General features: G+C 59.4%; 2 protein-coding genes across 4 annotated transcripts in view; one reads left to right on the top strand and one right to left on the bottom strand.

The window, feature by feature from the left end:
- BRF1 (BRF1 RNA polymerase III transcription initiation factor subunit) overlaps positions 1-26,719 on the bottom strand; it is a 63,383-nt gene that overhangs the window by 20,963 nt on the left and 15,701 nt on the right. Inside the window, exons 4-5 of one of the 3 annotated variants that reach the window (XM_062181790.1) lie at positions 14,301-14,332; positions 12,125-12,197 (exon numbers count right to left, since the gene is read on the bottom strand). In XM_062181790.1, the coding sequence (XP_062037774.1) occupies positions 12,125-12,197; positions 14,301-14,332 (105 nt within the window). Of the gene's footprint in view, positions 1-12,124; positions 12,198-14,300; positions 14,333-24,719; positions 26,715-26,719 lie in introns of those variants that run through there. The other 2 variants (XM_062181792.1, XM_062181791.1) reach the window with 2 other exon arrangements.
- BTBD6 (BTB domain containing 6) lies at positions 9,411-11,286 on the top strand. The gene is made up of 4 exons (XM_062181793.1): positions 9,411-9,793; positions 9,872-9,962; positions 10,049-10,167; positions 10,248-11,286. The coding sequence occupies exons 1-4, from the start codon at positions 9,411-9,413 to the stop codon at positions 11,278-11,280; spliced, it is 1,626 nt and encodes a 541-aa protein (XP_062037777.1). The 3' UTR covers positions 11,281-11,286.

The raw sequence follows: 26,719 nt of genomic DNA, 5'->3' as shown, positions 1-26,719 counted from the left end.
AGTAAAATAAGCAAAAAAGATCACGGTGAGAAAGATGACACACAGCTGTATCTGAGGAGGGAAGCTGGATGGTGGAACCAGACTGGAGCCAGGAATCAAACCTGGGTGCGCATCCTGGACCAGGCGTCGCAGCCCCTGGCAGCTGCGGCAGCCGAAGTCTACCCCAAAGTTGTTCTGAACATTTCTGCTAATATTTTTGTTCTCAGTAACAGAAACCATCAGTGCTAGGGGTTAAAAGGGTATTAAAAGATCCCATTCTTGACACCGCAGCCTGCAGTGCCAGCATCCCATGTGGGCACTGGTTCAAGTCCCTGCTGCTCCACGCATGATCCAGCTCTCTGCTGTGGCCTGGGAAAGCAGTGGAAGACGGCCAAGTGCTTGGGCCCCTGCACCCACGTGGGAGACCCGGAAGAAGCGCCTGGCTCCTGATCTGCCCAGTTCCATTGCGGCCATCTGGGGAATGAACCAGTGGATGGAAGACTGACCTCTCTCTCTCTTTCTCTTCCTCTGCCTTTCAAATAAATAAATCTATTACTAAACAAAACAAAAAACAAAACAAAACAAAACAACTACCTCTGATCTGGGTGGGACCCTGGGGCTGGGCGGGGACCATGGTGCCAAGGGTTCATCAAGGGCTTATCTTGCAACACTGCTCTCAGAGGGCCTCCAGCATCACACACAAGGAACAGCTGAAACTGCCAGAAACCAGCTGAGTGAAATCTTTGTGACCTTTCCTCGTTAGAATATGTGCCAGAAGGGGCCGGCGCTGTGGTGCAGTGGGTAAAGCTGCCGCCTGCAGGGCCAGCATCCCCTACGAGCACCAGTTTGAGCCCTGGCTGCTCCACTTCCGATCCTGCTCTCTGCTATGGACTTGGGGCCCTGCACCCACGTGGGAGACCCAGCTCCAGCCATTGTGGCCACTTGGGGAGTGAACCAGCAGATGAAAGACCTCTCTCTGTTTTTCAAATAAATAAAATAAATCTTTTTAAAAAAAGAATGTGTGCCAGAAAATATGACTTACAAGAGACCTAAAAAGTAATGCAAGAGGCTGAAGAAAGACTGGGCTGGGGGCTGGGTAGGCAGATGGGGCTGCAGGGCTCCGAGACCAGGGAACGGCAGCCACAGTGCCGTCAGCAATGCGGAAAACAGGAAGAGGGCACACGGGACAGAGGAAGAAGCAAATGGAGAAAAAGGCACTGGAAATAGAAACCTGAGAGCCTCAACAGCAGACTTTACCACACTTCTCTTAAATTAGTAAGACTGCAGAGGGGATCAGACACATCACCAGTCTCAAATCAACAAATATATTTCACGTTCTGTGCTGTTGATCCGAAGCAACTGGGCCTGAAGCAGCCCCTGTATCTGAGGAATCAGTCTGGTCCAAGGGGACTTCAAACACAGTAAGAGCACCCCAGCCTGATGGGCGAGTGGTAGCCCAGCACCAAGTCCCAGCCAATCCCAGATGCCGCCTCATCACGCCGTCCCCATCTAAGGCGAATGCCGACTGCAGCCCATTGGGCTGTCTGTGAGACTCACTGCCTTTGCCGTCTACACGTAGAACCTTCCTTCTGGAGGGCTGGCTTGTTCTAGAACCTCTGCCGCAGGTGGACTCTGTTCAGTGTCGCTGTCTCAGTTTTCCTTTAAATGTGGCTTAAGAGTGCGCGTTTGCCCAAGGCTGTGCAGGGGTTTGAAAAGGGCCCTGGTTCATTCCAGTAACAGAGCTTAACCCAGGCCTGTCTGCAAGCACAAGACGCACAGTGCTCCCCCACACGCACGGTGCTCCCCCCAACGCACGGTGCTCCCCCAACACACAGTGCTCCCCCAGACGCGCAGTCCTCCCCCAGGTGCACAGTGCTCCCCCAGACACACAGTGCTCCCCCCAATGCACGGTGCTCCCCCAACACACAGTGCTCCCCCAGACGCGCAGTCCTCCCCCAGACGCACAGTGCTCCCCCAGACACACAATCCTCCCCCCAACGCACGGTGTTCCCCCCAGACACGCAGTCCTCCCCCTAGACGCACAGTGCTCCCCCAGACACACAATCCTCCCCCGACACACAATCCTCCCCCCAACGCACGGTGCTCCCCCCAGACGCGCAGTCCTCCCCCTAGACGCACAGTGCTCCCCCGACACACAATCTTCCCCCCAACGCACAGTGCTCCCCCCGACACACAATCCTCCCCAGACACACAGTGCTCCCCCCAGACGCACAGTGCTCTCCCAGACGCACAGTCCTCCCCCTAGACGCACAGTGCTCCCCCAACACACAATCCTCCCCCCAACGCACGGTGCTCCCCCCGACACACAATCCTCCCCACACAGTGCTCCCCCTAGACACACAGTCCTCCCCCTAGACGCACAGTGCTCCCCAGACGCAGTCCTCCCCCAGACACACAGTGCTCCCCCAGACACACAGTCCTCCCCCTAGACACACAATGCTCCCCCAGACACACAGTGCTCCCCCAGACGCACAGTCCTCCCCCCAGACGCAGTCCTCCCCCCAGACGCACAGTCCTCCCCCTAGATGCACAGTGGCCCCTCTCCAGCCCTCAGGGAGCTACAGAACACTCCTTTAGGAAGCTTTGTAGAGGAAGAAACTTGACAATAATGAACTAAATTGTTAAATAACAAAAAATAAAAAATTAAAGTAGACAAGAGACTCATAAGTAAAAAGTAAACTCAAAAATAACTACTAAGGGGTTGGTGCTGGGGCCCTGCATCCACGTGGGAGACCCAGAAGCAGCTCCTGGCTCCGGGCTTTGGACTGGCCAGCTACAGCCACCGCTGCCATTTGAGGCGTGAACAAGCAGACGGAAGACCTCTCTTTTTCTTTCTTTCTGTAACTCTGCTTTTCAAATAAATAAATAAACAAATATTTAAACAAAACAAAACCTGGCATGATACTGGCATAGAGACCCATGGAATGGAATGAGAGCCCAGAAAGAAACCTTTGATGCCTGCTCCAATGATGCCCAACAAGGAGACACAACAGAAGGGGACAAGGCTGGGGAAAGTGGAAGTGTACACACTGAAGAATGGAAAAGGGCCGGCGCTGCGGCTCACTAGGCTAATCCTCCGCCTGTGGCGCCAGCACCCAGGGTTCTAGTCCCGGTCAGGGTGCTGGATTCTGTCCCTGTTGCCCCTCTTCCAAGCCAGCTCTCTGCTGTGGCCCGGGAAGGCAGTGGAGGATGGCCCAAGTGTTTGGGCCCTGCACCTGCATGGGAGACCAGGAGGAAGCTCCTGGCAGCTGCGGCCTTTTGGGGAGTGAACCAACTGAGGAAAGACCTTTCTCTGTGTCTCTCTCACTGTCTGTAACTCTGTCAAATAAATAAATAAATAAATCTTAAAAAAAAAAAAAAAAAAGACTATAGGGGCCGGCACTGTGGCACAGTGGGTAAAGCCACCACCTAGAGTACCAGCATCCCAGTAGAAGATGGCCCAAGTCCTTGGGCCCCTGCACATAAGTGGGAGACCCAGAAGCTCCTGGCTTTGGATAAGCACAGCTCTGGCCGTTGCAGCCATCTGGGGAGTGAACCAGTGGATGGAAGACCTCTCTCTCTCTCTGCCTCTGCCTCTCTCTATCTTCAAATGAATAAATAAATCTTAAAAAAAAAAAAAAAGACTTTATGCAGAGTTAGAAAGAGAGAAGGGCAGACAGGGAGAGATCTTCCCTCTGTTGGTTCACCCCTCCTGGCCACAAAGGCTCGTGCTAGGCCAGGCCGAAGCCACGAGCTTCATCAGGGTCTCCTAAGGGGATGCAGGGGCCCAAGCCCTCGGGTCATCCTCCCTACTTTCCCAGGGACATTGGCAGGGAGCTGGATCCCAAGTGGAGCAGCCGGAACATGAACTGGTGCCCACAGGGGATGCTGGCACCACAGGCAGCAGCGTGGCCCACTAGCCCAAAAACCTTTTTTTCTGTTGTTGTCAATTATCCACACTCGGGTATTCTGCCACAGCAGTGCGAACGGCCCAGGACCAGAGCCTTGCCCGTGGAGGGGTCTTTGTCCCTCATATCTGCAGTCACTCTCACCAATCAGGTCTCAAACAGCACCTGCCAGTGAGCGCTCGCCTCACCACCCCCTAGCCAGCAGTGCACAGACACCCTCTGCCTTCCCTGCCTTCCACCCCCTCTCTGCTGCACTTCTCACCGTCTGGCCTACTGTACACTCACCTTGTGTTCACTGCCCATCTCCGTGCAAGACAGCTCTGTTTGGGGTCTGGCACACAGTATATCCTCAACAAACATTTACTGAATAAACTTAAAAAGGAGTAGGGCAATGTATGGGACAGAACATGCGTATCTGACAAAGGCAAATGCCCAGGCTACGTAAGGAACTTGGTAAGCAGCGACGATGACAGAAGAAACAGCTCACTTAAAAATGGGCAAGGCCAGGCTTGGTGTTGTGGTGCAGTGAGTCAAGCTGCCGCCTGCGGCACTGGCATCCCACACGGGTGCCTGTTCACATCCTGGCCTTTCCACTTGCAATCCAGCTCCCTGCTGTGGCCTGGGAAAGCAGTGGAGGAGGCCCAGGTACTTGGGCCCCTGCACCCACGTGGGAGACCCAGAAGCAGCTCTTGGCTTCAGTCTGGCTCAGCTCTGGCTGTTGCAGCCAATTAGGTGAGTGAATCAACGGATGGAAGATCTCTCCTTCCTCTTTCTCTCTAACTCTGCCTTTCAATAAACAATAAATCTTTAAAAAAAGAGAGCAAAGGCGGGGCGGGGGGGTGGCAAGGCCAGGCATTTAGCCCAGCGGGTAAGATGCCTGTGGCCCTGACCTGCTCAGTTCCTGCTGCACGCCGACCCCAGCTTCCTGCTCACACACCCGGAAGGCGGCAGTCATGGCTCGAGTGGCCAAGTCTCTGCCACTGTGGGAGACCTGGGCTGAGTTCCGGGATCCCAGCTTTGGCCGTGGCCCAGTCTTAGCCACTGTGGGCATTTGCGGAGGGAAGCAGCAGATGGGAATATTCTGTCTTTCTGTGTCTCTCAAATAATAAATGAATATGCTTTCAAATGGGCAAAGGAGTTGAATAGATTTCTCTAAAGAAAGTGTGCAGCAGCCAGGAAACGTATCAGACGCTCAACACCACTTTATCAAGGAAACACAAGTCAAACCCCGAGTCCACGAGGACGGTCTCTGTCGGAAACAAGCACTAACTCTGACGAGGGAGGAGGAAAAAGGAGCTCCTGCAACCTGCTGCTGGCAACATAAAACGTGTGAATGCTTGACAGAAAACAGCGCGGCGGCCCCAAATCACCACGCCCCAGCAGTCACACTTCTGACGCTGCTCAGACACCCCCAGCCCACACAGCCGAGCCTGGGCTCCAGGCCTGGCCCTGCTCAGACACCCCCAGCCCACACAGCCGAGCCTGGGCTCCAGGCCTGGCCCTGCTCAGACACCCCCAGCCCACACGGCCGAGCCTGGGCTCCAGGCCTGGCCCTGCTCAGACACCCCCAGCCCACACGGCCGAGCCTGGGCTCCAGGCCTGGCCCTGCTCAGACACCCCCAGCCCACACGGCCGAGCCTGGGCTCCAGGCCTGGCCCTGCTCAGACACCCCCAGCCCACACGGCCGAGCCTGGGCTCCAGGCCTGGCCCTGCTCAGACACCCCCAGCCCACACGGCCGAGCCTGGGCTCCAGGCCTGGCCCTGCTCAGACACCCCCAGCCCACACGGCCGAGCCTGGGCTCCAGGCCTGGCCCTGCTCAGACTCTAGCTCTCTGCTGACGTGCACCATGGGAGGCAGTAGCTGATGGCTCAAGTCACTGGGTCCCTGGTACCCGCGTGGGACACCTGGATGGAGTTCTGGGCTCCAAGCTTTGACTTGGCTGTTGTAGGCATTTGGAGAGTGAACCAGAAGATGGAAGGTCTTTGTCTCTTTGCCCTTCAAATAAACTGGAAAGTAATTACAACTCTGAAAAGACCCTCAGAATTCTGAATGGGTTTTGGCACTCCTGTAGTCGCAGCAGCACCACGCACAACAGCTAAAACAATGGAAGCAACCAAGTGTGCATCCGTGAACCAGAACGTGCCCAGCCGTACGATGGGCTGTCACTCAGCGTTGAAGAGGAAGGGGACTGTCACACAGGTACATTGTCACACAGGTACACTGTCACACAGGTACATTGTCACACAGGTACGACACGGACGAATCCTGCAGGAAACTACGCCAAGCGAGGGGCGGCGCTGTGGCGCAGCGGGTTAACGCCCTGGCCTGAAGCGCCGGCATCCCATATGGGCGCCGGTTCGAGTCCTGGCTGCTCCTCTTCCAATCCAGCTCTCTGCTGTGGCTTGGGGAAGCAGTAGAAGATGGTCCAGGTCCTTGGGCCCCTGCACCCATGCGGGAGACCCGGAAGAAGCTCCTGGCTCCTGATTGGTGCAGTTCTTGCCGTTGTGGCCACCTGGAGAGTGAACCAGTGGATGGAAGACCTCTCCCTCTGTCTCTACCACTCTCTGTAACTCTGCCTGTCAAATAATAAATAAAATGAATCTTTAAAAAAAACTACACCAAGTGAGACAGGCCAATCACAAAATAGAAAAACCATATGACTGCACTGACGCCGGGCATCAGCAGGATGGAGATGTTAAGGGGCTGGGAGGAATGGGGGCTGCTGTTGCACAAAGGGCCACCACATGGGATGTGGTTCGAATCCCAGCTCACTCTGCTCAGCTGCGCTCAATGGTGTACAAGCACTTGAGCTCCTGCCACCCACGTGGGAGGCCTGGATGGAGCTCCCGGCTCCTGGCATTGGCCTGGCCAAGCCTCGCTGATGCAGCCATCTGGGGAGGGAACCAGCATAGATTGCTCTCTCTCTGCCTTTCAAATATATAAATAAAAACTGTGGCAAGGCCGGCACCGTGGCTTAACAGGCTAATCCTCCGCCTTGCAGCGCCGGCATACCAGGTTCTAGTCCCGGTCGGGGCAGCGGATTCTATCCCGGTTGCCCTTCTTCCAGGCCAGCTCTCTGCTATGGCCCGGGAAGGCAGTGGAGGATGGCCCAAGTGCTTGGGCCCTGCACCTGCATGGGAGACCAGGAAGAAGCACCTGGCTCCTGGCTTTGGATCAGCATGATGCGCCGGCCGCAGCGGCCATTGGAGGCTGAACCAACGGCAAAAAGGAAGACCTTTCTCTCTCTGTCTCTCTCTCACTATCTACTCCTCCTGTCAAAAAACAAAAAAAAAACACAAAAACTGGTGAGTAAATCACATCAAGTGTTTATCACAATAAAGAGTAAGTTACACCTAGAGCTGGAATGTTAAGGAGATCAATACACACGCAGAACTCGACCAAGTCCATCAAGAGAAAGGACACAAGGAACACACAGGTGGGGGCTCAGAAACCCGGAAACAGGTGTCTGACGCACACACGACGCTCCGAATGGAGGTGGACGTGCTGGCCTTCTGTGTCGAAGCCCAAGAACTTTCAGGCACTCACCCTCTCAGGTGACGGCAGCCCCTCCGAGGCACCAGCCACCCAGGGTTTGCGGGCGGCTGTTCCCACCCCTTCTCCTCGCACCTCAGGAAGGCACACAGCCTGGCCAGCCTCTCTGCTGGCAGTGGACAGCGGGCTGTCCCCTCAGGCCCTGCTACCTTCTGCAAACTGCTCACTTCTCATGCTCCTCCCTGGCTGCTGCCGTGGCCGGTGAGGCACCCGTGTTACAAGGACACTGCTGTGGCCTCTGTGGACGTGTCCTGCTGGGCACACACAGGTGTCTTCCCTCGGGGCCTTTCGGCCCTAGTCCCACGGCTGTGAGTCACCCTGATCACAGCCCACCAGTGGGTGCTCCTCAACCCCAGCTGTGGTCAGTCTGCCCAAGGTCAGCCGCCTTCTAACTCACCATGTGCTTACCGGCTACTTAGGCAGCCTTTCTCCGCGTAGAGTGCGTGAGCGCTCCCACCTGCCGGCTCAATCCCCGAACGCCCACGTGGCTGGGGGCAGCTGAGCCCCAGCACTCTCCCAGCAGAGGCCAGAGGCCACCTCCACGTGCCCAGCCTCTGCGCATGTGAACAGCCGGGGCCCCGCCCCTCCCAGACTGTGCTCCTTCACTGGAGACTTCTGGGGGCCTGCACAAGAGCGAGAGGCTGAAACGGGAGCAGACCGATAGCTGTGTCCACCAAGACTCCCGGAGCTGCCCAGCTGCAGGGCCGTGGGATGGCCAGGAAGCCACTGCGGACAGCAGAGGCTCGAGGGCTCCAGTCTGCGCCCAGGCTCTGCTCAGGAACAGCCTGGAGGTTCCCTTGCCGGCAAAACCAAGGGACAGCATCGCCCACCTCCCAGCACCAGCGAGGGGCTGTCTGGTGACACAGGAGCAGCACCAGCAGAGCCGTCCCGGGGCATGAGGCTGCACCCGGCACCCCAACCACCCAAAGGATCCGCGACAGAGCAACAGAGGCAGGGCCAAACCCCACCGCTCTGTCCCCCGCAGGGCTCCCTGGGCTCCCAGAGCGCGCCAGCAGACGACGCAAGAAGTGACCATCAAAAGGAATATTTAGGAAAAGAAAAACATGCGCGACTGCGTTCTCCGTCCCTAGGTTAGCAGAGCCGGAAGGGGTGGGTGCTGCCGGGGCGGGGAACCGCAGCCTTCACACACTCTTGGGGTACAGCGGCCCTGTGCAGAACTGGCAACCGCCAGCCCGCCAAGCCCAAAACTAGACCGCCCCGGGGCAGAGGCGTCAGCGCCGACGGCCCCTCCTGCCCCGAGTCCAGCCGGCCAGCCGCAGAGCGGAGGGCGGGGCGCGACCGAGCTAACAGCGCTTTCCTCTCGCGGTGCGGGGAGCAGCTGGGCGTAGCTAAGCGGCTGGGCGCTCGCGTGCAATGGTAGAGTGCCCGGGTTCGAACCCAGCCTCGGGGTCTCCTGTTGCAGGACTCCTATTGCAGTGGCGCGGATCTTAGAGTCTGCCAGCCATGCGGGAAAGCGGGACCCTGGTCCCCAACGCCAGCCCTGCCCCTACAGCTAGGGAGGGAGCGAGTGGCTGGGGGCGCTCTCACTCACTCTCAAGTGAATTATAGAGGAATTTTTTTTTTTAGATAATTAATTACATTTCGCTCTTGGGCGACGAACGATGACTCCTTTAAAATGGTGGGAGGGGTCGGGGATCAAGCAGCGGACGCAGCCGGCCGGGAGCGCACCCTCCCCTGCACCCTCGCCCGGACGGGGGCGAGGCGCCGGCGGGCGGGGCCTGCGCGCGTCACGCCGCGGCGGGGCGGGGCCTGGGCCGCGCGCCGTGACGCACAGTGACGCGCCGGCGCCGCAGCGGGTACGGACGAGGGCGGGCGGCAGGGACGGCGCCCCCTGCGGCCGGGCTGCGGGCTGCGGGCTGCGGGCGGGGCGGGGCCGGGCCGCGGCGCGGGCAGCAGCGCCCCCCGGCCGGCGGGCCCCGCAGGCCGCCTCCGCAGGCCGCCGCGGCCCCATGCTGCTGCCCCTGGCCTGCCTGCACGGCCGCGTCGCGCAGTGCCTGACCTCGCTCCTGGTGCTTGCAGAGCCGCGGACCAAGCCCCGGCGCGGCGCCAGGGTGCGCGGCGCGGCGCCGCCCTGCGTTGAGGCCGCCCCCGCCGCGCCGCCCGCGAAGATGGCCGCGGAGCTGTACGCCCCCGCCGGCGCCGCGGCCGCCGCCACCGACCTGGCCAACAGCAACGCCGCCAGCGCCGCGGCGGGCAGGAAGGCCGGCCCGCGCTGCCCGCCCAGCGCGCCGCCCCCGGCCCCGCCGCCGCCCGCCCCCGCGCCGCCCGCGCCCAACAACAACAACCTGGAGAGCCCCCACTGGCAGTCCTTCCACCCGACGCTGCGCGAGAGGTGAGCCCGGCCGGCGCCCCTCCCCGCCCCGCGCGGCGCCCGGCCGCGGACCAAGCCCGTGTGCCTCTGCCCCTGCAGGAACGCGCTCATGTTCAACAACGAGCTCATGGCCGACGTCCACTTCATCGTGGGGCCGCTGGGGGCGGCCCGGAGGGTGCCTGCCCACAAGGTCGGTAGCGGCCCGGCCCCGCCCCGGCTCCCCGGGCCCCCGCACTGCGCCCGCAGCTGCGGCTCACGCGCCTGTCTCGCCCGCAGTACGTGCTGGCCGTCGGCAGCTCCGTCTTCTATGCCATGTTCTACGGGGACCTGGCCGAAGTCAAGGCGGAGATCCACATCCCGGACGTGGAGCCCGCCGCCTTCCTCATCCTGCTCAAGTAAGGCGGCCCCGCGGGGTGGGGGGGCGCGGGGTCCCCGGGGTCCCCGGCCCGGCCCGACCGCGCCCCTGCGCCCTTAGGTACATGTACAGCGACGAGATCGAGCTCGAGGCCGACACGGTGCTGGCCACGCTGTACGCCGCCAAGAAGTACATCGTCCCCGCGCTGGCCAAGGCCTGCGTCACCTTCCTGGAGACGAGTCTGGAGGCCAAGAACGCCTGCGTCCTGCTGTCCCAGAGCCGGCTGTTCGAGGAGCCCGAGCTGACCCAGCGCTGCTGGGAGGTCATCGACGCGCAGGCCGAGATGGCCCTGCGCTCCGAGGGCTTCTGCGAGATCGACCGGCAGACGCTGGAGGTTGTGGTCAGCCGGGAGGCCCTCAACGCCAAGGAGGCCGTGGTGTTCCAGGCCGTCCTGGGCTGGGCCGAGGCCGAGTGCAAGAGGCAGGGCCTGCCGGCGACCCCCCTCAACAAGAGGCACGTGCTGGGGCGCGTCCTCTACCTGGTCCGCATCCCCACCATGAGCCTGGAGGAGTTTGCCAACGGCGCCGCCCAGTCGGACATCCTGACGCTGGAGGAGACCCACGACATCTTCCTGTGGTACACCGCGGCCAACAAGCCCCTCCTGGACTTCCCCTTGGCCAAACGGAAGGGCCTCACCCCCCAGAGGTGCCACCGCTTCCAGTCCTCAGCCTACCGCAGCAACCAGTGGCGGTACCGCGGACGCTGCGACAGCATCCAGTTTGCTGTGGACAGGCGGGTGTTCATCGCCGGGCTGGGCCTGTACGGGTCCAGCTCGGGGAAGGCCGAGTACAGCGTCAAAATTGAACTCAAGCGGCTGGGCATGGTCCTGGCTCAGAACCTGACCAAGTTTGTGTCCGACGGGTCCAGCAACACCTTCTCGGTCTGGTTTGAGCACCCGGTCCAGGTTGAACAGGACACCTTCTACACGGCCAGCGCTGTGCTGGACGGGAGCGAGCTCAGCTACTTTGGACAGGAGGGGATGACGGAAGTGCAGTGTGGGAAGGTGACCTTCCAGTTCCAGTGCTCCTCAGACAGCACCAATGGGACCGGGGTCCAGGGCGGGCAGATCCCTGAACTCATCTTCTACGCCTGAGCCGCTGGGGGGGGGGGGGGGGGAGGCTGCGCCCCGCCCCTCCTGCCAGCAGGGGGCGGGGGCGGGGGCGGGACCCGATGGCTGCCTGCTGACACCATTAAAAGTTTCACTTTGCATCACCCCGACTCTGAGACGCCTTGCAACAAAGCCAGAGCCCAGGTACCGGTCTGAGGTGTCTCCTGGTGGCTGGGGTGCAGGTCTCAGCCAGAGGGCAGATGTGGGACCCAGGGCAGGCCCCAGGTCCCCCGCCGCACCTGTGCCGCCTGCTTTGGAGAGCGCCTTCACCCCTCCCACCCAGTCGGATTCTGAGTGGGCCCAAGCTTAACGTGAGACCTTGCCTTCTAAATCAGTGAAGTCAAGCTCACCTACATAAGTGGGCTTTCTTAATAAAGGCTTCATAAGACGATGGCCACGTGTAGATAGATTACTAACAGGAACTGTGATCTGGGTGCTCCTTCTAAAGACTTGAGGAGTCGAGAGCCCCTGCCTGCGGTGGGCATGTGGGTAGCAGTTAGGACCCCGTGTGGGGCACACACGACCCCTGCGCCTGGGCTTCAGGCCCAGTCCCAGCAGGTGGTGGCTGGAGTAACAGGATCCTTGCCACCCACTCGGGATGCCTGGGTGGAGCGCCCGGCTGCTCTGCCAGGAGGTGCGGCAGGCACTTGGGGAGCTCTCAACACCACCCGCCCACAGGATGGGCTGTGGCCCCAGCGCCACGATTCCCAGTCTGCACCTGCACGTCCTGTGTAGAGGACAGCGGACCCACTGATGGTGTACTGGCCGGAAGCCCTACCCTGCTGAGACATTGCCTACTCGAGGCTCCCGCCCACAGCCCAGGGCCTACCTATGGCAGGTGCGTTGATGCACAGCTCTCGGGCCAGCAGGAGAAACGTCTTCCCCAGCACATACACGTTCACCTGTGGGGAGAACACAGCCAGAAATGCATTGGGTCCAAGGAAAGGCCTGCACTCTGTCCTCACAGAGCCGCCCCCCGCAAGGTCACACAGGGCCCCGCCGCCTTCAGGCAGCTGCCTGACCTCTGCTGTGCTGCCGCACTGCGGTTGTGTCCGCTTGGAGAACGGCCTGGAAGGTACTGGCCGGGGCACAGTCCCAGTGACACCATCTAAGTGTCAGTCACAGGACTGCTGTGCTCACACGCGCTGCACCTGCCACAGCGCTACACCCTGCTCCAGTGGGCCAGGTGCCTCGGCCTCAGGGCCTCAGGGCCTCTGCTGGGATCCCACCGTTCCTCAGTGACCGCCCGCTGCTGCCACGATGGCCCCAACTGGCCACGGAGCCTGCTATCCGGCCTCCCCGCAGGCAGGTGGAGGGGAGGCCACTTCAGAGTGGGGTCTGGCGGTTTGGAGGTGCACAGCTGGAAGCCCAGGTTCCTCAAGGTCCCCTGGAGACCCCCACAGCCGGGATGCTGCAGACTCAAGCCTGAGACCCTCTGGCCTTTCCAAAGAACTTCCCCAAATCAAGCCCAGCCTGTGTGCCCTGGGACAAGGACCCCGTCTTAATGCCCAGGTGCCAGACGCAGATGCCTGAGACACTGAGGGGTCCGGAGGCCTAAGGGGTGGGACACAGGCTGGAAGAGTGCTTGTGGGGACCGGGAGGGCAGGTGCCTGAGCCTGCATCACTCGCAGGGCTGGTGGCTCTGTGGTCTTCCAAGGATTCCACTACCTCGTGGAGTTCCTAGGAGTCGGGGGTTCCTCGGTGCATGTGGGGTGTGAAGTGTGAGTGCCCTGACGTGGAGCCCAGCACTGAGGTGGATGAAATGAGAATCTAAGACCAGTCTCCTCTGACCTTAACCTTCTCTGCGTTCCCCCAAAACATTCAGCCTTTGCCAGTGGCAAGCCCCTGGGTCAGGTTCTTGCGATGTGGGCATGCGCCACCCCCACCACATTCTGTGCCCCCCCCCCCGGAGGGGCCGGCCTTGGCAGTGGGCTGTGCCTCGCATCCACTCAGATTGTTCCGGGCTCTTGCTGGCCAGCACAAGACCCTCGCCTCATGCCTTGGTTCAGCCCCAGGCGAGCAGCAGTATCCATTTACTAGCCACCTGCTGTCTTGACAGCCTGGTTGGTTTTCCGTTTCCAAAGGCACCAGGCAAGGAACTGTCCACACATCTCCCTCTCCCTCGGGATGGTGAGTGAGCAAGCTGCTTCCAGCGGCTGCCCCGCCTGGGAAGTTACCAGGCTGGAAATGGGGTCACGTGGCCCAGAACTCCACATGGCACATTTGAAACGTGGGGTAACTGGATTATCACAATTCCAATAGGTTATTTTTAGCTTGACCACAAACTATTTCAGCAATAGCTGCTGAGAGAAGCCATTTATATGGACAGCTGGCGGGACAAAAATACGAGGCAGCACCGATCCCAGCACAAGTCCGTGCTGGCTGCGGCAGGAGGCCCTCCGAGCCCTGAGCCTCCCGCTCCAGGCCCTGCGGGCACCCAGATCAGCCTCTCCTTCTAGCTGTGAATTCCGTGGGAATCTTCACCCTGCAGTCACTGTTGCTTCCAGGGATGACAATTCTCTTCCGGAGTCCTCAGCAGAGTGGCCGCAGCTCGGGATGAGGGACCCAGGACTTAAGGCCAGCCCCTAGTGCGGTCACTGGAACACAGTGCCCTCAGTCCCCTACGTGTCCCATGTGCACAGGGACCCTTGGTCTTGCCACTACATTCAGCTGTTTGGAAATGAGAGACGCAACAGAAAATGCTCTCTGGTGCCTAGAAAGCAAGTCTCTAAGCAGACTCCACACAGAAACGCCGTCTACAGTCTGAAATGCATACGTTGTCAGTGCAGCTTTTTGTTCTAAGGACTCTTCCTTGCCTAGACAAAAGCCCACTTGGGTCTCTACCAAGGCTACGTGACCCTGCTGGCCCTTCCGAGCCGTGCAGAGACCCTCTCCCTCCCTCCTGCTTAGGGCCAGGAGCACAGAGCAGTCTGCAGGGGACGTGCAGGGCTCAGGGTGCCCCGGGCACCACCAGGCCAGGAGACTCAGGAAGGAAACCAGCCTACCTGAAGCAGGTCGCTGAGGTCAAGGAGCATGTCTGCAGCAGGAGTCAAGGAGCGCCCAGCACGGCAGCTGCAGCCTCGTCCGCCGGCCCTCAGCACGGCACTGCCACCAGCAAGGCAAAGGCCTGACCAGCGCCATGCCCAGGACAGGGCCTGCAGTGGGGATGGGCAGCCACGTGGGGAGGCTTCGAGAGAACAGCCCACGTGCCTACCCGCCTGCCAAGGTGTCTGCTGCCCGAGACAGCACACGCACAGCTGAGCACTGCAGGGTACCCAGCTACACCCGGGACAGCACCCATAGACACGGGGCAGGGCCCACGGACACCGGGCAGGGCCCACGGACACGGGGCAGTGGCCACAGACACGGGACAGCGCTCACAGACGTGGGGCAGAGCCCACAGAGAGCAGCACCCACAGAGAGCAGCACCCACAGACGCAGGGCAGGGCCCACAGACACGGGGCAGCGCCCACAGACACGGGGCAGCACCCACAGACACGGGGCAGCACCCACAGACGCAGGGCAGGGCCCACGGACACAGGGCAGCGCCCACGGACACGGGGCAGTGCCCACGGACACGGGGCAGTGCCCACGGACACCGGGCAGGGCCCATGGACATGGGGCAGCGGCCACGGACGCGGGACAGCGCCCACAGACGTGGGGCAGAGCCCACAGAGAGCAGCGCCCATAGAGAGCAGCACCCACAGATGCAGGGCAGGGCCCACAGATGCGGGGCAGGGCCCACAGACACGAGGCAGGGCCCACAGACACAGGGCAGCGCCCACAGACGCAGGGCAGGGCCCACAGACACCGGGCAGGGCCCACAGACGCGGAGCAGCACCCACAGACGCAGGGCAGGGCCCACGGACACGGGGCAGCACCCACGGACACCGGGCAGCGCCCACGGACACCGGGCAGGGCCCACAGACGCGGGGCCACCCACTGGGGGAAGGTGGGCACCTGGCAGCAGTGCAGAAATCAGCGTGCCTGGGAGAAATGAGGTCCCCAGGCCAGGGCTCCACAGCTGCAGGCGGCCAAGCCAGGAGCCCTGAGGCTTTGAGGAAACGCACGAGCTTCATCACACAGCGGCCACAGCCAGGGCCGGCTCCTCGGGGAGAGGAATAACAACCACGAGGAAAGAGGAGGAAAGACAGCAAAGAAAGCGACCAGGCAACAACCAACCTTCAGGATGGGAATCAGAGACGCCAGAAAAGAACCATACTGAAAAAGAACAAAGCCCAAAGGCTTCGTGATGTCTCACTCCAACCAAATGACATCCTGGAAAAGACGAATCAGACTACAGGCCCGTGGCTGCCAGGATCGAAGGGAAAGAGGAAGAGCAGGCGTGCAGGGGCCTCTCCGAACAGTGAGGCTGCGTGGGGACAACACGCCCGCCACACGCACAGAACGCGCGACCCCAGACACGGCCCACCAGCTGCACACGTGTCACACTGCTGCTGCCAACGTGCAGGGAGACGGGCCGGGGGAGCGCTGAGCCTCCGTGCTTCTCCTCCAAACCTGCATCTTCTCTGAACATCAGCCATCTCTAAAGGATCATGAAGGCTGACAACACAGCAGCCTTTGGGACAGAAGCTTCCGGAAGAGCAGAGGACAGCGAGCGCGTGGGCAGAGCCGGCCTGCACTGGACTGGAACAGGCGCAGAGCGACTCCGCAACACCAGACAGCTCCCACGAGCTGCTGCTGGCGGCAGAGGGCTGGAAGGTTCTCGCACGAGGGCACTTCACGAGGGGCATGGAAAATGGAATTCAAAGATGTTTATTTTGATGCAAAGAATTCTGATATCCGTGTGTATGACAGATCGCAAAAGCATTCATGGAAAAATGTGTATTATGAAAAAACCTAGGGGCTGGAGCTGTGGCATAGTGGGTGAAGCCTCCACCTCAGTGCCAGCATTCTACATGGGCGCCGGTTCGAGTCCCGGCTGCTCCACTTCTGACCCAGCTCTCTGCTATGGTCTGGGGAAGCAGTGGAACACGGCTCAAGTGCTTGAGCCCCTGCAACCGTGTGGGAGACCCAGGCTCAGGATCAGCTCAGCTCCGGCCGTTGTGGCCATTTGGGGAGTGAGCCAGCGGGTGGAAAACCTCTCTTTCTGCCTCTCTGTAATTCTGCCTTTCAAATAAATAAATCTGTAAAACAACAAGGAAGGAAGAGAGGGAAGGAGGGAGGGGGGGAGAGAGAGAGAGAGAGAGAGAGAAAGAACGAACGAACTAGGCATAGATTTCAATTGTTTTGGCAACAAAATAAACATTTTTTTAAAGATATATTTTATTTATTTGAAAGATAGTTACAAAGAGAGGTGATGCAGAGAGAGAGGTCTTCCATCCGCTGGTTCACTCCCCAGATGGCCGCAATGGCCTGCCCTGCGCCGATCCAAAGCCAGGAGCCAGGAGCCTCTTCCAGGTCTCCCATGTGGGTGCAGAGGCCCAAGTACCTGGGCCATCTTCTGCTGCTTTCCCAGGCCACAGCAGAGAGCTGGATCAGAAGAGGAGCAGCCAGGACTAGAACCAGTGTCCATATGGGATGCCGACGTTACAGGCTAGGGCTTTAACCTGCTGCACCATAGCGCTGGCCCCTAAACATCTTTTTTTTTTTTTTTTTTTAAATCTATGAGTTACAGAGAGAGGGGGAGACAGACAGATCTTCATCTGTTGGTTCACTCTGCAAATGGCTGCAATGGCCGGGGCTGGGCCAGGCTGAAGCCAGGAAGTCAGGAGCTTCTTCCAGACCTCCCATGTGGGTTCAGGGCCCACACACCTGTGCTGTTATCAGGGAGCTGGATCAGAAGTAGAATGACTGCAACTTGAACAGGCACCCATGTGGCGTGCTGGCACCCGATCTAACCCACTACACTACAGCACCGGCCCCCAAGCTTATCTTTTAATCCCATTTTTCATGAATTTTGATGCAACCCTCAACATACACCTCCCTCTTGGCCCAGGTGTTTCCTGATGCTCACAGGAGGACCTGACCAGAGGCAGCCTCACTCATCATGGCCCATCAGCAGCCATCATGAACGTCAGCCTTCCCTTGCGCACACAGTGGCACCGCTCGGCACACGAAACAACGTGCACAAGCCTCAAAAGCAAACGTAGATCTGCTTCTCCCTGCAGGGAGAGCCCTGTCTGAACGCTGATGAAGTTTATGGACCCAAAAGGCTTCCACAGCCGTGGGCGGCTCATGACGAGAGACTCGGGTGATCACTGATGTCGTAAATAAGAGTGTTAATTGTTAACAACAGGAGTCACTGTGCACTTGCTCCCCATGTAGGATCTCTGTCCTTAATGAGTTGCCCTATGAGAATTTTTTTTTAAGACTGATTTATTTGAAAGGCAGAGTTACAGAGAGGCAGAGGCAGAGGCGGGGGGGGGGGGGGGGGGTAGAAGAGAGGTCTTCCATCCGCTGGTTCACTCCCAGTTGGCCATAACAGCCAGAACTGCGCCGATCTGAAGCCAGGAGCCAGGAGCCAGGAGCTTATTCCAGGTCTCCCACGTGAGTACAGGGGCCAAAGGACTTGGGCCATCTTCTGCTGCTTTCCCAGGCCATAGCAGAGAGCTGGATAGGAAGTGGAACAGCCAGGACTCGAACCAGCGCCCATATGGGATGCCGGCACTGCAGGCAGCAGCTTTACCCGCTACGCCACAGTGCTGGCCCCTGTACTATGAAAATTAACTGTAAAACTTGTTTTCGGGGCCGGTGCCGTGGCGCAGTAGGTTAATCCTCTGCTTGCAGTGTCGGCATCCCATATGGGCAACGGTTCTAGTCCTGGCTGCTCCTCTTCCAATCCAGCTCTCTGCTATGGCCTGGGAGAGCAGTAGAAGATGGCCCAAGTCCTTGGGCTCCTGCACCCACGTGGGAGACCAGGAAGAAGCGCTTGGCTCCTGGCTTCGGATTGCCGCAGTTCCGACTGTTGCGGCCATTTGGAGAGTGAACCAATGGAAGGAAGACCTTTCTCTCTGTCTCTCCCTCTCACTGTCTGTAACTCTCTGACTTTTAAGTAAATAAATAAAACCTAAAAACAAAAACAAAAACAAAAACAAAACAAATAAAATCTTTAAAAAAAGACTTGTTTTCAAACAGTATTTTATACTTTGTATGTGGGTACAAATTGTTGAAATCTTAGTATAGAGTTGGTCTTCTGTACATAAAATTAATTAGAAACAAATCTTCGGGGCTGGCACTGTAGCGTAGTGAGTTAAGCTGCTGCCTGCAGTACCAGCATCCCATGTGGGCGCTGGTTCGAGACCCGGCTGCTCCACTTCCAATCCAGCTCTCTGCTATGGCCTGGGAAAGCAGTAGAAGATGGCCCAAGTCCTTAGGCCTCTGCACCCATGTGGGAGACTGGGAAGAAGCTCCTGGCTTCAGGCTTTGGCTGTTGCCGCCAATTGGAGAGTGAACCATCAGATGGAAGACACCCCCCCCCCCCCGCCTCTGTGTGTTACTCTTTCAAATAAATAAATAAATCTTCAAAAAAAAAAAGAATCTTCATGAAGAATGGGATGGGAGAGGAAGTAGGAGTAGGGGTAGGAGGGTGGGTATGGGGGAAGAACCACTACATTCCTAAAGCTGTACCTATGACATTCGTATTCTTCAAATAAAAGCTTTCTTTAAAAAAAAAGAAAAAGAAAAAGCACAAGGCAAAGCAAATCTAGCTGTAAAGACCTTCCAGAAAAGAGTGGAGGGGCTGGTGCTGTGGTGTAGTGGGTAAAGCCGCCACCTGCAGTGCCAGCATCCCATATGGGTGCCGGTTTGAGTCCTGGCTGCTTCACTTCCAATCCCACTCTCTGCTGTGGCCTGAGAAACAGGGGAAGATAGCCCAAGTCCTTGGGCCCTTGTACCTACAAGTGAGACCTGGAGGAAGCTCTAGTCTCCTGGCTTTGGATCGGCCCTGCTCCAGCTGTTACGGCCATTTGGAGAGTGGACCAGTGGGTAGAAGACACCTCTCACTCTCTCTCCCTGCCACTATAACTCTACCTTTCAAATAAATAAATAAATAAATCTTTAAAAAAGAGAGAGCGCGAGTGAGCAGAGATGGGTGGTCTGCTCCCAGGAGTCCCAGAGCGAGCACAGATGTCTGTGTGGGAGGCGGCGGGGTGGGGCTAGCCCCACGGTGCACACAGTTCTCAGCCTCACGCAGCACAGCCAAGACCGTGCATTCCATTTGATGCCAATTCTACCTCCCGAAAGATCAGGAAAAAGAACCACAGAGAAGCCGCAAACTACAGTCAGCTAAGAGCTTCCTGTGGGAGGGCTGGGGGAGGCAGTGGTGCCTGCAGCGTGCTCTGAAATGCACCCACAGACAGGGCTGAGGAACAGCTGGGGGACAGGGAGCCAGCGGGGACAGGGCCAGGACTCCACAGGAGACGCGATGACAGCGCAGCTGCCTGGGCATCAGCAACCATGGCAAAGCCGTAGAAGAAAGTTCGTATGAGAAAAGGAGATTGGAGGGGCTGGTGCTGTGGCAGAGTGGGCTAAGCCTCTGCCTGTGGCGCCGACACCCCACATGGGCGCCGGTTCAAGTCCTGGCTGCTCCTATTCTGATCCGGCTCTTTGCTATGGCCTGGGAAATCACTAGAAGATGGCCCAAGTGCTTAGGCCCCTACACCCACGTGGGAGACCCAGAAGAAGCTCCTGGCTCCTGGCTTCAGATGAACCCATCTCCAGCCACTGCTGCCATCTGGGGAGTGAACCAGTGGATGGAGGACTTTTCTGTTTCCCCCTCTCTCTGTCTGTAGCTCTGCCTCTTAATAAATAAATAAATAAATAAAATCTTGAATAATAAAAAAAAAAAAAGGAGATTGGAATTAAATGTTTAACCAAGTTAAACTGATTGATCTCCTTGAAACGCATACAGCCTGGTGCCTGACCCCACTCCCCTCACCCACTGGCTCTGCGGGGAGTACCCAGGGGAGTCGCTCAGCACCAAACTCCGCCCTGCGCTCCCCTCAGCCCTATCCCGAGCCAGCCTTGGGCATCTCCTGTCCAGCACTGGCAGTGGCCCCAGTCTCCCCAGAGCCCTCCCTTTTGCTACGTGTTAGCTCTAACCTCCTGGGTGCTGGAACTACCTGGAATTCGGCAGGGAAGAGGGCCTGTCTGAACCCATGAGGGCACAAAGGCCTCCCTCCTAAGGCTGCGACCTCCTCTTGCCTCCCTCCTGGCCACTGCTCGATGCAGCACTTACTCTTGGAAGAGAGGCATCGACACAGAACATCCAGTGACCACAAGACAGAGGGATGGGCGCTGGCACCGTGTTAAACTGCTGATGCGCGTCCACGTGCCCGGTTCAATCCCCAGCTCCACTTCCAATCCCAGCCTCCTGCTAGTGTGCACCCTGGGAGGCAGCAGACGATGGCTGGGCCTCTGCCACCCACACGGGAGACCTGGACTGAATTCCTGGCTCCTGGCTTCCGCCTGGCCCAGCTCAGCTAGAGTGAGCGTTTGGGGATTAAAGCAGCAGGTAAGAGATCTCTATTTCTATGCCTTTAAAATACACTTGACTTAGCCAAAAGGCCGAGAAGTGACATGCCTTTAAAATCAAATGGAAATAAATATTTAAAGAGATTCTGGACATTTCTGAGTGCTGGAAGAAACCAGAACTCACCCAGCCCCCACCCAGCCCAGCCTGTGAATGTGCCCATGCTGCCTTGCTGCAGGGTAAAGCCCAGGGTCCCCACAGCGTGGCCAGCAGTGGAGAGGGCACTCCCTCATAAGGGGATGGGGAAACAGGCTGGCCACGCTGTCTGAAGGCCACACCTGCTCACCACGGCAAACTGTAGGGGTTGAAGTAAGGCAGAAGTAAACTCAACACGCAATCTCTCTGCCTCAGCCATGAATGCTGCTCTGGAAGCCAAGAGAGAAAGCAGACTGCCCTCGGGGGCCCAGCCCAACAGCAAGCTCAGGACGCTCCACACCACCACGCCTGCGGCTCTCAGACCAGGAAGGGGACCCCAGCATGGAGGTCCATCAGCGGCACAAAGCACAGACGTGCCAGAGAAGGACGCAGGCTCCAGCCTCTGTCCATGCCCACAGCTCGCCCCTCCTACAGGTGCCTCGAGTGCTGCTGCCCACTCCCGAGACACCAGCATGCAGCGCAGTGGCCCACGGCCAGCCCACAGCTCGCGGCAGAGGAAGAGGAGCACCCGGGACGCCCACACAGGGCAGAGGCCCCAGCAGCTCGCAGCACCCGCTCAGCACACACTGTGCCCAGCAACCACGGCAGGCAGCAGCCCACGGACTCTCAACGGCTGCTGCCTGCACAGTGCCGACGTCCACCACCTACACAACGGCGAGGGCCTACACTGCCGAGAAAAGAGGCAGCGGCCTCAGAACTGAGCCCAGCACCATGCATACCAGCTCCCTTCAAGGTCCGGGTACAGAGGTGAGTACACGGGGCCAGCGAAGCCCAAGCCGGCTCTGAAGGACTCTGGGGCGGAGAGGCACAGCCTGGGCCTCCTGACAGCACCCTCGAGACAGCCACGCGTGGGGGTGACCCTCTCTGGTGTTGTTAGCAGACTTGCTAACAACAGGACCAAATGAACCAGAACAGGAAGAAAACCAAGAACACAAAAGCAGAGCCACGGCTGATTCAACGACTGGACTTCCAAGGCTGTGAGGAGATGGGGAAGTCCACCAGGGCACCTGCCAGAGGCCGATGGCCGAAGTAGGACATTAATACACGGGTTTAACAGCTGCCGAGACAAAGCAAACCGAGAGGAGGGAAGGGCAGCCCCCTGCAACGGCAGTCCCGGAGCGGGGAGCGCGAGTGGCAGCCGCCGCCCTGGAAGAGCTGCTGCGAGACTCAGCCAAGGCAGGCGAGAGACAACAAGCCACGCACCCTACACGCCCTGCAGGGGCAGCCCGGTGGACAGCCAGGCGTCAGTGAGAGCCCTCAGGGCGGAGGCACAGGTCTCCTAAACAGGGCGCCACACTGAAGGCAAAGGTGGACAAAATGATGGGTTTGTGTTCGGGGGTGGCGCTGGGTTCTAGTCCCGGTTGCGCCTCTTCCAGGCCAGCTCTCTGCTGTGGCCCTGGGGGGCAGTGGAGGATGGCCCAGGTGCTTGGGCCCCTGCACCCGCATGGGAGACCAGGAGGAAACACCTGGCTCCTGGCTTCGGATCGGTGTAGCTCCGGCCATAGCGGCCATTTGGGGAGTGAACCAATGGAAGGAAGACCTTTCTCTCTTTCTCTCTCATTGTCTAACTCTATCTGTCAAAAAAAAAAAAAAAAAAAAAAGTTAAAAAAAAAAAAAATGATGGGTTTGAGTTCATCGAAAGACACCACTGGCCAGACGGCACAAACCCAGGACACAGGCGGAACCCTCGGCCGCCTGCCTGTGTGCGCCCTGGGCGGACCCTGGGCTGCATCTAGCTCACCACTCTGTTCTGGAGGTGGGGCTCTGTGGCCTGCCAGGCCACAGCCGTGTCAGCGGCCCTGGCAGGTGAGCATGCTGCCCGGCAGGTCCCCTGCAGGCCAGCTCGCACAGGCATCTTCCCACATCACCTTCCGTCAGCTTCTTTGGCCTGAAGATGGGGGACTGCTGATCTGCTCGTGAGACTTCCCAGTGGGACTTCTGACTACTCAGAGAGACAGCACTGAGCGGAGGGGCAGAGGGAGAGGCAGGCTGGGGAGCTCACCCCGCCACCCACAACAGACCTGAGTGGAAGGGCACTGGGGCTGACCAGACATGCAGATCCAGATCGGGAAGCTGCCCAACAAAACCCACAGCCCATGGACCGACCGGCACGAGGCCCAGCGAACAGAGCGTGTACAAGCGGCGCGGTCTGCAGGGCACAGCTCAGGGCGGCTCTGGCGTGGGCGTGGGCGGGCGTGGCGGCAAGCACTGTACAGACCCGCCGCTCCCAGCAGACTACCGCACAGAACCCTGCGGACCCCTGGGCTTCCTCACTGGGGCAGACACCTCAGCACGGCTTCCTGGCTGGGACCCACCGCCAGGGCTCAGCTACCCTCACCATTCCGAGACGGCCACTCACACCAGGCCTGGGGTGGTTTGGCTGGAACCCAATAAATGCCCTAAAAACCAGCGAGCAGCAAAGCAACACCTCCCCCGGAGGTACACTAAACACCGGGCAGCAGCTGGGCAAAGACGGCAGTGAGAGTTACGGCCCAATGCTTCTGTCCGAGACGCCCAGATCTGTCCCAGCCCTGTGCCCCTCGTGGCCTCTCTTCTGGCAAGGATCAGGAGGCCCAGGGCAAGCCAGGCCTGGCTGAGCCCGACTCACCAGGCTCATGTTGGCGCCTGGTGGCGGGGTGGGGACAGGAGCCGTGCACGCCCCAGCAGCAGTACGCACACGTGGGGGCGGGCAGGAGGCGGCCGAAGGAGCTTGTGTTGTAAACCAGGCCCTCGTTCTTTCTGCATGTGGGCTCCCTGTGTTTGGTCCTCGTTCCAGTCCCATGGGCTGGATGGGGGAGCTCTCTGCCTCACCCCTGCAACATGAACTCACCCAGGCCCTCCCCAGGCCCACTGACAATGGCGGGGTGGCGGGTCTAGCGCAGTCCTGGAGGAAAACCCAGAGTTCCCAAGGGTGAGGTGGGCAAAGGACACCAGGGCCGGCACAGCCAGGAGGCCCTGGGCAAGGAGAGGACCAGGCCCCACGTGCCCCTCAGGGCGTGGACCTTCCGTGGAAGCGAGGCAGCCGGTCAGGGCCACAGGGGAGCCAGGACTTGACCGCAGAGCTGAGCAGGGTCAGCAAGGAGGAAGAAAGCAGGCACCGGGGTGGCGACAGACAGGCTGGGGCTCTGGCAGGGAACTGACTGACGCAGCAGACACGGAGGGGCGCCCTCTCCGGCTCCCACCCCCTCGAGAATGCAGTCAGACCAGGGGCTGGACTAGGAAATGAGACAGAACTGCCTGACCTGGAGCCCAGAGCGAGGTGCCAGGCATCCTCTGAGGACAGAGGGAGCCCAGCTGGGCCAAGGGGGCTGCAGCACTGGCCTCACCGAGAACCCAGCCTGCTCCCTGTCGTCCTGTCTCACAGCTCTACAAGGTAAGCGTTGCCTGCCCAAAGTCACCTGTTCCAAGTGTGCAGTCCAGTGGCTTTAGTGTTTGCAGAGCAGTGCAAACATTACAATGATTTAATGTTAACATTTTCTTAATTTGAGAGGCAGGAGGACAGGGAGAGCACCTGTCCACTGGTTCACTCCTCAATGTCCACAATGGCCAGGGCTGGGCCAGGAACTCAATCCATGTGTCATGTGGGTGGCAGGGACCCACTGTCACCACCGCCTCCCAGGGTGTGCATCAGCAGGAAGCTGGAACCAGGAGTCAGGACAACGTAGGACACAGCATCCCGACTACGACACGCCCGCCCCAGAAGCCACCCAGGCTGATCAGCGTGCTCCTGCATCCCTGCCCTGCAGCCGCAGTCTGTCCGTCCCTGTGGACTCACCGACTCTGGAGGCTTCACACAGCACACGGTCCTTTGTGCCGGGCTTCCTCCCTTCGGCATGCTGAGGTCCACCCCACTTCACGCCTTCTGTGGCAGAGAACATCCCGTGGCATGGCCACCCCACACTCTGCTCATCTGTTCACCGGGTGCTGGACCCTGGTGCTGTTTCCGCCCGCAGGCTGCAGTCAGTGCTGCCACAGCCAGCTGGGGTGGGCGTCTGTGTACACTCAGATGTACACACGTGCCGTGGGCTGACACCAAGCAATGGGACCGTCAGGTAACACCGGCTCATCCAGTGGCTCACCCTAATGGGTCCCGCTCCCTGGAGCAAGAAGTAGATGCCTTCCCACCGAGAGCTGGAGCGGCACAGGGAGAAGAGGCAGCCACGATGCAGCTCGCTGACCCAGGCAACTCAGAGAGCGACCCCGGCTCTGCGCACCTGTCTCCTGGGGCCCTCGTCGAGCAGACTGCCCCTCCCGAAAGACCAAGGCATCCAGAAGGGCTCAGAGGCCACAGAGGAGCAGGCAGAGCAGGTGGCCTGGCAGGGGGGAGGGGAGACAGCAGGGCTGCCTGTTCCCTAACCTGTGTCAGGTGGCCACAGTGGTTTGGATCATCCCTGAAAGCACATACAAGACCTAGCCACTTTTACGCTGAAATGACAAATTTCACATTTTAAAAGGCACTTTAATGCAAGACTCGGTGACCGAGGGTGGCCGGACCAGAAGCGTGGTCGACACCCAGCACACCTCAGGACCTGCCAACTCGCCAGCTTCCCCGAGAACAGAGCACAAGGATCCGACATGGACTGTCGCCAATCCAAACTAAACAAAGAACAGGAGAAAAGAGCCACACCCATCCTGCCCTTCCAAGCAGGTGAGAAGCCGCCACACTCGTGAAAGTGGGACCATGGCCTCAGGAACCAGAAATGGAGCGCAGAGTGAACAGGCCTCACTAGAGGTAGCGTGCACGCCCCACCTCAAGGCAGGGAGAGGAGCAAGTGGACAGGGACGGGCAGGGCAACAAGGGAGGCGCGCAGGGGAGGAACCAAGGCAAGGCGGGAGGAGTTCAAAAGAGGCAGCTGGAGGAAGGGGCCTGCCAGGTCCCCATGACCCTGAGTCCTGGGCACTGAGGGCACAGAGAGGAGGCTGTGGGCCTAGAAGAAGCCCCCTACACAGATGGAGCCGCTCACCAGCACACGGAAGCACAGGGCCTGCACCCTGGAGTCATGTGCCCCCCACCTCGGGCAGAGGTGGGAGATGAAGGCCGTCTTCAAAGTCCACCCCACGTTAGGCCCTTCCTCAGAGAGCCTGCAGACAGTGGCCTCACAAAAGTCAGCAGGGACCAGGAAGCCTCAGAGGAAGGGGAGAGAAGCAGACATTCCCAAACGGAAGAGAGTTCCAGAAGGGGCTTCTCCAAGACGAAGCAGCGGGAAAAACAGCTGCTGTGTGCGCTCGTCTGCAGAGGGCGGTGGATCAGACCTGTCAGTCACCTGCAGAGAAGGCAAAGCTGAGTGGGAGGGAAGGGGGCCAGCAGAGCATAGGGTGTCCGTGTCCTCACCCCACCCAAAGCTGGCAGGGACGCCCAGCCTTGCTGAGATGCAGCACCAAGTCAGGGTGCTCTCAAGAAGCAGCAGCAGGAGAAAACCTAGAGCAGGACCTCGGGGCCAGCAGAGCCCATCCCGTCCTCCCAAGTCCTGCCTCTCTGTCCTCAGGGCCAGCAGAGCCCATCCCGTTCTCCCAAGTCCTGCCTCTCCGTCCTCAGGGCCAGCAGAGCCCATCCCGTCCTCCCAAGTCCTGCCTCTCCGTCTCAGGGCCAGCAGAGCCCATCCCGTCCTCCCAAGGCGCCTGCCTCTCCGTCCCTCATCCTATGCTCCGGAAGCTCAGATTCAGGAAGTTGTGCGTCAGCTCAGTCAGCCGGATGAGGCATCTTCCAGTGAAACACAAACACCAGTCCACCCAGAACACGACGGGGTCCTCCCAGGGGCTCCCCAAATCCAAGGA

This window comes from Lepus europaeus, chromosome 22, assembly GCF_033115175.1.
Source record: "Lepus europaeus isolate LE1 chromosome 22, mLepTim1.pri, whole genome shotgun sequence".
NCBI classification, from domain to species: Eukaryota; Metazoa; Chordata; class Mammalia; order Lagomorpha; family Leporidae; genus Lepus; species Lepus europaeus.
Note: the sequence above shows the minus strand (reverse complement) of the source record. Positions and strands in the feature narration are given on the sequence as shown.